General features: G+C 40.5%; 1 protein-coding gene across 1 annotated transcript in view; it reads right to left on the bottom strand.

Annotated features, from left to right (window-relative positions):
• LOC117517662 (unconventional myosin-XVIIIa-like) overlaps positions 1-9661 on the bottom strand; it is a 218386-nt gene that overhangs the window by 114825 nt on the left and 93900 nt on the right. The window contains 1 exon segment of the mRNA XM_034178771.1: positions 393-479. Coding sequence (XP_034034662.1) covers positions 393-479 — 87 coding nt within the window.

Here is a 9661-nt window from a genome sequence, read left to right as displayed (position 1 = left end):
TTGTCTTGTTGTTTTTTTGTTTGTTTGTTTTTTGGTTTTTTTGTGATGCCGTCATGAAATGTGTTACATTTTCATGACGTGGTCAACTTTTGGTTACTATTTTCAACGCTACCCGTAACCCCGTGCCACCCCAAATTTCATGACGCTATCACAAACGTGTACTATAGTAAATCACTTTTTCTGAATTTATCACATTTTTGCCATGTGATTGGGTTGATTTCTGCTTTTGCTTGTGTTGTCTTAATTTGGTAGTGGTGTAGCCTCTCTGGGCCACCGTACCTATGAAAGCTGAGACCCAATGAAAAGCAAATTTTCAAACAAATTACTTTCATGCATGAAAATTACAATTAATTTTAAAAAATATCAAAGAAGTAAAGCATTTTGTTACTTACCAGTGCTTGGCTTGAGGCTTGTTCTACCACTGCTATGGACAGAGACATGCTGGGCTCTGTGTCGTCCAAATCCAGCTCTATGTTCTCCTGGAGGGTGACACACAGGCAGATTGCCTTTTTAATGACTTATCATTATAATGAAGAACAGAAAATTGCTTCTTTTTTTAAATGTTGTTTTCTGGGAGCTGCAATTGGACCAAACTGGTGAAATAAGCATGTAACCTTCAGTGAAAAGAGCTCGATTGCTTTTTTTTTTCTTCCAGAATCATGGCAAGTGAATTTTGCCTGCAGAAATCCATTTCCCCACTTTCCCACTTTCCTTGTAATGTGTGTCTTCCAAAAAATCACGGTACAAAGCCAGTACAGACGTTTGCAGACCTGAATGTTGCCATGAGTCATTTGAGTTACAGCATGAATGCGACCGTGACTCCCAGCCTGAAGTGTAAGTGGCATTTGTTGTAATTTTGCAGTGCTGTGAGGGAGTTAGTGACAAAGTCAGGATCCTGGTCTAGTCTCCTCAGAACATTCTCAATAAGTGTTTGGGAACTGAAGACACTAATTTTGAGTGTCATGATCAAGGTTGGGTAGGATTACTTTGAAAGAATACATGTAGATTACATGTATGTATGTACATACATTTGGATTACTTGTAATCTGATTACTTTTGGATTACATTTCAAAGTAATCCTACCCAACCTTGGTCATGATGGGTATAAAAGGAGCATCCCCAAAAGGCTCAGCCGTTCACAAGCAAAGATGAGGTGAGGATCACCACTTTGTGAACAACTGCGTGAAAAAATAGTCCAACAGTTTAAGAACAATGTTTCTCAATGTTCAATTGCAAGGAATTTAGGAATTCCATCATCTACAGTCCATAATATAATCAGAAGATTTGAGGAATCTGGAGAACTTTCTACACAGAAGCGGCAAAGCTGAAAACCAACACTGAACTGACATCATTGTGTAAAGTGAGCTTGGGACTCTGACAAGGGCGGTCGCATCTCCTCCACTCTCTCTTATCTCTCTGCTTTTAACCTTCAAGTCCCTACTCCACCAGACTGTGAATTCCTCAAAACGATATTGGATTCTGGATCTATTGGACTACTATTGGATTAACCATGGAATTGATCAGCTGGTCTCTGAAAGCTATTGACACCATTTTTCTACAAGAAGGTCAGGACCGGGGGATCCTGCCTGCCCAGATGGAACGTATCCTGTGGGCTATGTACTCGACTCCTGGAGTTCCTGGCGTGTGGCATGCTTGGTGCCTTTCTCCGTTGAGCATGTCGAGGATTTATTCATTTCTGGTCTCATGGCAGCAGGGCTGGTACTTTTTGGCTTATGTGCTGCCCTGATCTACCAGAAAATTGGCAAGACGGCGGCATCAAGAACCATGGCCCCTCGCTTGTCCGTCATGATTAACGAGGTTGGCAAGGCAGTGCATTCTCAGACTGCTTTGACTCTTGAACTCAGACGCAAATTGGATGACGCCTTGGAGCTGATGCGTGCCTTGCAGTTGAAGCTGAAGGTTTCAGAGGCCGGTGAATATTCTTAATTCAATATTGGGAATATTCTTAATTCATAATTGGGATTTGGCTGTGCGAGTGGAACTGTTAATAGTGTTTTTCACTGCTCGGCTGCAACACTACAGGCTATCTAGCATCAAGATCAATTGCCCACTGTTTACCTCCAGAGGAATTTATCCAGGCTCTGGTGAGATTATTCGGCTCCATTCTTATCTCAACCCACAAGGACAATAAACTGACAGACTTACATATGGACTGAAGCATGCCCCAGCTTTCTCCTCTCACCTCTTTTCCTGCCCCTCCCTTCCTGTGGCAGGTCTCCGTTCTTTCCCAAGCTGGCAGGCAGCGCGACTTGATAGTTGCAGAGGCTACCAACACACTCACATCGCCTCAATTGGAAAATGGACTGTTTCAAGTTTAGTGCACATAAACAATGTCAAATGTATATGTGTTGTCCTAATTCTGATGTGTGCCATTATTACGGTAAACAAGTAATAATTGTAGATCAATTGCTGTTTGTATGTGGAATGTGAGTGTGGAAATCTGAAATTTCCCCATTGAGGGATGAATAAAGATTTATCTAATCTAATCTAATCTAAAGGATTTTACCGCGTGCGCTCAGGAACATTTCAAAAAACCATTGTCAGTTAACACAGTTTGTCGCTACATCTACAAGTGCAAGTTAAAACTCTACCATGCAAAGTGAAAGCCATACATCAACAACATGCAGAAACATCGCCGCCTTCTCTGGGCCTGAGCTCATTTGCAATGGACAGACGCAAAGTGGAAAAGTGTGCTGTGGTCTGATGAGTCCACATTTCAAATTGCTTTTGGAAATCATGGACATTGTGTTCTCCGGACAAAAGAGGAAAAAGACCATCCAGATTGTTACCAGCACAAAGTTCAAAAGCCAGCATCTGTGATGGTATGGGGGTGTGTTAGTGCCCATGGCATGGGCAACTTACACATCTGTGATGGCACCATCCATGCTGAAAGGTACATCAAGGTTTTGGAGCAACACATGCTGCCATCCAAGCAACGTCTTTTTCAGGGACGTCCCTGCTTATTTCAGCAAGACAATGCCAAGCCACATTCTGTACGTGTTACAACAGCGTGGCTTCGTAGTAAAAGAGTGTGGGTACTAGACTGGCCTGCCTGCAGTCTAGACCTGTCGCCCATTGAAAATGTGTGGCACATTATGAAGCACAAAATACGACAACGGAGACCCCGGACTGTTGAACAACTGAAGTCGTACATCAAGCAAGAATGGGAAAGAATTCCACCTACAAAGCTTCAACAATTAGTATCCTCAGTTCCCAAACACTTATTGAGTATTGTTAAAAGGAAAGGTGATGTAACACAGTGGTAAACATACCACTGTCCCAGCTTTTTTGAAACGTGTTGCAGGCATCCATTTCAAAATGAGCAAATATTTGCACAAAAACAATAAAGTTTATCAGTTTGAACATTAAATATCTTGTCTTTGTGGTGTATTCAATTGAATATAGGTTGAAGAGGATTTGCAAATCTTTGTATTTCTGTTTTCCTGCGACCCTTAATTGGACTAAGCGGTAGAAGAATGAATGAATGAATGTATTCTGTTTTTATTTGCATTTTACACAACGTCCCAACGTCATTGGAATTGGGGTTGTAAGAGGGCATGTTTAAGGCTTTGGTTGGAAACATGAACTCCGGTTCTCTTGTACAATCTTGTTAAGTACTGTATTTTTAAGCCACTAACATTTTGATTGCACTGTTCTGTGTTCTCCCCAGCTGGGTCCATGTCAGCTTGTAATAAACACCGTATATAACAGATTTTGTATCATGGATTTTTCGCTCACAATGGATCAAATGTCCCGTCCAATCGCAATGTATTTCCATTAAAAACCCCTCGAATGTGGCACCAGAGTCATTTCCAGGAATAAAAGCCTGGCCATGTAGTTTTTTTCAAACCATGCTCAGACTCAGACCCACAGCTTGACATGCACCTGTTAAATGAGACACAGCAAAAGGCTGTGATTTGACACTATTCTGCTTTCGCTCTTCCCTCTCAAATTTTAATAGTTTTTGCAGTGCTCACGCTGATTACATTTTGGGATCACATACGTTTGGCAGAAAAGTCCACAAATTTACAACACTGAGTCGGACAAAGAGGAAATTGTACAGCTTACCTTTGATTTGAAGGTGATAAATGTAGAAAAAAAAGCTTGCTGAGGGTCAAATTAATCCATCATAAAGCATAATCCAGTGACTGAGAACTTTCAAAGTGTCACGCATGTCACTGCATGACACAGAGTTACAGAAGCATAAATCAGGCTTTAAATTAATTAAATAAATCATCAGAAAAGTTCATGTAAATTTGATAGCTTAACTATTTTTATCTTTATTTTGATAGTACCTGTACCTGGATGTTCTGCTGTATGTGGTTAAATGATAAAAAAAAAGTTGAAAACATAAAAGGTTCATTCAGTAGTTAAGCACAATTGGCCTCAAAATGGCACCATGTTCTCAGTTGTCGGTACTCTCTGTATAAAGGGACTCTACAATCCAGAAGTCAAATATATTGCAGTTCCTTGACTGGGGCCTTGAGGCTGCTTCCAAAACAGAGCACATTCCCATAGAACGCCATGTTAAAATGTCCAACTTTCGAGCAGAAAGAACATGTTTACAGCCTGGTACAAAAAACTGTTTTGATCTCTATAGATAGTATCTGCCTCCATAACAACTGTATAGGTTTAATTTTTTTTTATTTCTTAGTTTAAGACGTTTTAAACCAGGCTTTGAACTGATTTCCTGGAACAAAAAAGACAATACAGAGTGCAAGGTGTGGTTCACCCTGGACAAGGACGACAGTCTGTCGTAGACAAACACGAACAAAATTGGAATTTTTGTTTAATGTTCTCGAACAGAATTGTTCGTTTACATTGGCGGCGCCAGGAAATTTTTGTTGGGGGAGCTGAGGGGGGCTGGGGTAAAAGTTGGAGGGGCTCCACAAAATGTCGTCAAAATGAACAATATATAGTAAATTGCTTTATAAATACCAAGGTATATATTTTAGTCACCCGTGCTCCTCTAAAATGTGGTATCAATGCATACACACATCACCTAGAATGATTGCAAGTTCAGTAAACTTGCACATAGGTATAAGTAAAGATAAGTGAAGTTTTAAGAGTGGCCGTAATAAATATTTAGGAAACCTAAATTTTTGGAGTATGGCGTTAAATTTGTCTCATTAATACTTGCAAATGCACAGAGGGTGATTTACAAATATCCTTTGATTTGTACACGTACTTTGTGATCCACAAATACAAATTTCTGATTTGTAACTTGTGTGTGGGTTTTTACAAATAAATGTTTATTTGCAAAACTGAAAATTCTGTTTGTGAAGGGTGATTCAGCATTGGTGGATCACCGAACACACACATTCATCACTTTGCTCAGTTACGCAATATTGAGACATTCTCAGCGCAAAACTGCAGTTGAGATCCACAAGTATGTCAGTCGCTATTCACATTATTGGCAGAATTATTGGGGGAGCTGAGGAAGGGCTTGGCTCATTATTGGGTGGGCTTAAGCCCCCCCTTGGCGCTGCCACTGTTCGTTTAAAATAATTGGAACTGGTTAATCCCATTTTTTTTTTTTCATTCTTGAAAAGGTTTCTCTGCACAATATGACCAGCAGGCAATCAAGAGGCCTATGCCATTTCACAGTCACACTTATCATAACAGTTAAATATTGTAGGCTACCAATCTTAAAGATGTTTGTTTTAGAAACAAATTTTATCTGTTTGATGACTTTGCTGGGCTGTGACAAACATTAAAGCAAATGTTGAAAACAGCAGGCATTAACACTGAGGGCTGTCCAGCAGCGGTGGCATAATGGTGCTGTGCCATCATGCAGATTTTCAAATTTAGGGTGTTCCTTCTCTGTAATTATTTATTTTTTCACATCATTATAAGTTTCTGGGGGAATTCCAGACTGTGAGTACAGGCAGTCTGCAAAATCCTCAGTGGATTGGCTACGAGTGAACGCAGCTTGTGAAAACATGACTCTGAAGTGCAGCTTTTCCACAAAAGCTGCACTGATAAATCCACTGTGCACCCTTTCAATTAAAATTCTGACATAATCTGAATAAAGGCATTTTTTTTGAATAGTTAAAGGTGATTCAGTGAAAGTGTGCATCCTTTCGCTTCGTCTTCGAGGCAGAAAACAGCACACAGCGCCGGCTGTTTTAAAAAATATACAAACTACACTGCATCACTTTAAATACACAATAAGTGTATTTCAGATGATCAGCGCAGACCTTCTTTTCTCTTAACAGGCTTTATTTTACTCAGTGTGTCGCTTTGGAAAGTTGTAGCGTCTGCTGCTGCATAGATTAGCTTATTATGTGCATCCTCTATTGTCTTCTCCATTTTTTATGGGAGTGTTACAGCGCCACATACTGGCCTGGCGTATACATTTCAGTGTCCCACAGCTGACAAGGAATATTATTAATCAGTTTTTTATTTATATATATATATATATATATATATATATATATATATATATATATATATATATATATATATATATATATATATATATATATATATATATATACGAGGTCTGTCCATAAAGTATAGGTCCTTTTTATTTTTTTCAAAAACTATATGGATTTCATTCATATGTTTTTACATCACACATGCTTGAACCCTCGTGCGCATGCATGGGTTTTTCCACACCTGTCGGTGACGTCATTCGCCTGTGAGCGCTCCTTGTGGGAGGAGTCATCCAGCCCCTCGTCGGAATTCCTTTGTCTGAGAAGTTGCTGAGAGACTGGCGCTTTGTTTGATCAAACTTTTTTCTAAACCTGTGAGACACATCGAAGTGGACATGGTTCGAAAAATTAAGCTGGTTTTCAGTGAAAATTTTAACGGCTGATGAGAGATTTTGAGGTGACACTGTCGCTTTAAGGACTTCCCACAGTGCGAGACGTCGCACAGCGCTCTCAGGCGGCGTCATCAGCCTGTTTCAAGCTGAAAACCTCCACATTTCAGGCTCTATTGATCCAGGACGTCGTGAGAGAACAGAGAAGTTTCAGAAGAAGTCGGTTTCAGCATTTTATCCGGATATTCCACTGTTAAAGGAGATTTTTTTAATGAAAGACGTGCGGACGGGTCCGCGCGTCGGGACGCAGCCGCCGTGACGCTCCGCCACAGGAAAAACACCTCTGCTAGAAGCCTTAAGGACAAGTTGGAACATGTCCAGCTGTTAAACAATTTCTCATATACTCACTCCACTGAAAGCCATCAAAAGCCGCCTGGATTTTACAAATGGTTATCAACACGGAGGTGTTTTTCCTGTGCCGCCGCTCCGCGCCGGCTGCGTCCCGACGCGCGGACCTGTCCGCACGTCTTTCATTAAAAAAAATCTCCTTTAACAGTGGAATATCCGGATAAAATGCTGAAACCGACTTCTTCTGAAACTTCTCTGTTCTCTCACGACGTCCTGGATCAATAGAGCCTGAAATGTGGAGGTTTTCAGCTTGAAACAGACTGATGACGCCGCCTGAGAGCGCAGCGCGACGTCTCGCACCGTGGGAAGCCCTTAAAGCGACAGTGTCACCTCAAAATCTCTCATCAGCCGTTAAAAGTTTCACTGAAAACCAGCTTAATTTTTCGAACCATGTCCACTTTGATGTGTCTCACAGGTTTAGAAAACATTTTGATCAAACAAAGCGCCAGTCTCTCAGCAACTTCTCAGACAAAGGAATTCCGACGAGGGGCTGGACGACTCCTCCCACAAGGAGTGCTCACAGGCGAATGACGTCACCGACAGGTGTGGAAAAACTCACGCATGCGCACGAGGGTTCAAGCATGTCTGACGTAAAAACATATGAATGAAATCCATATAGTTTTTGAAAAAAATAAAAAGGACCTATACTTTATGGACAGCCCTCGTATATATATATATATATATATATATATATATATATATATATATATATATATATATATATATATATATATATATATATATATATTTGTATATGTTATTGTTGTAACCAATTCGGGGACATTAGCTTTGGGGTGGACCCCAAAACCAGAAATGTTAAAATGCTGATTCTGTTCGAATGTACGATTACTGATAAAATAAACAGCTCATAACTTCTACTGTCCACACCAAAGTAAATCATTAGGAGAACCACAGCGCAGTCCCCAAGAATATGATTTAATAAACACCTGAACCAATGTTAGCCTGTTAGCTGGTAGTTCGGAGTCTAAGAGTGGGGTGTGTTCAGGATTTTTTTCATCACACAATGGGCCACCCAAGATCTGACCATTTATGCATTAATGATTTCATTGTGAATTAGTGTGGTCAGGGCTCTCAACATGGTGACGCACAAACAAGGGTGTCATTGCGGCTGTTCTGGTGTAACCGACTGAACGGTCCCCTATAAAAATCGGTCTGTCCTACCTTCACTGCACATGCGATTATCGCCTTGTTTCTGCCTAAAACTGCACTCCAGTCATCATCTCTTTCAGCGACCGATATCTGAAGCATCTGTACAACAATCATTACCACATAAATTCAGGCATTATTTCATAATAAAAGACGAAAGAGCGATCAGAGCGCGACAGCAGCACGTCTGAGACGGAATCCCTGAGTCTGACTCTCTACACCCAAAGTGATCAAAGGGAATACTGTGATTATTAACTATCAGATGACAAAGTAAAAGGTCAGAATCAGACGTGCTGCTGTGGCGCTCTGATCGGTCCTCCGTCTTTTAATTATGAAATAATGCTGAATTTATGTGGAAACGATTGTTATACAAAAGCTTCAGATATCTGTCGCTGAAGGTGCAGTGAAGGCAGGGTGGACCGATTTTTAGGGGGGACCATTCGGTCGGCAACACTGCACAGACTTTGTCCAGTATATATATGCAGTCAATGGAAAAAGCCCTGTATAAATAGTTACTACAATTATTATTGATAATAATGAGTATATGATTTTTCTGTATATATGTCAAACTGCGGTATAGGTCACAGGAGCCTCCAAACTAGTTAAAATCCCTGACATATACCCTGGAAAACAAAGTAAATGGGAAAAGTACTGTTTACTCTGTGAGACCTTACAGATGAGATGAGATGAGATGAGAGAAGAAATGCATGTGTACACACATCTGGTTCCTATGTGAGTGTTTTGCCTGTCTAGCAGATGGTGGTAAATGCTTTACATTCCTCCATATTAGTATCCAGTGTCATGCACAGAACACACATGAAGAAATCAGCTTGTCTTTGTTATTCATACGAGTGGGTAACACATATATCTTGTGTTCTGAAGAAGATGCACATGCACAGTCACAGATGCAAAATTGGTAAAAGATCCAAATATGACATAATGCCCCACATCCTGTGTCTAGAAGACAATGTTTGCATTCAGCGAAATCCATGAATACATGTACATATGGACAAAACAATAAATGAGAAAATTTATAATCTTTGAGATATTTCAAATGTGAAATTTGAAGGGATGTTTGTGTTGTTATTATTGCCCAAAACTGTTGCACAGAGCTCTTAAAAGGTTAGAGGAAGAATAGCTTCTTGATGGGAGAGCAGCCCTCTTGCTATGCAGCTGGAAGTGTCTCCCAAAGGCAGTTTGGAGCGACTTCACTTTGATCCTGGCAGCAGAGGTGAACACTGGCATCGTTAATGAGGACGCCAACCACGTGAACAACTTTTGGCTTGTCACAACTCATGA

The sequence above is a fragment of the Thalassophryne amazonica genome, chromosome 9, assembly GCF_902500255.1.
Source record: "Thalassophryne amazonica chromosome 9, fThaAma1.1, whole genome shotgun sequence".
Classification (NCBI taxonomy): Eukaryota; Metazoa; Chordata; class Actinopteri; order Batrachoidiformes; family Batrachoididae; genus Thalassophryne; species Thalassophryne amazonica.
Note: the sequence above shows the minus strand (reverse complement) of the source record. Positions and strands in the feature narration are given on the sequence as shown.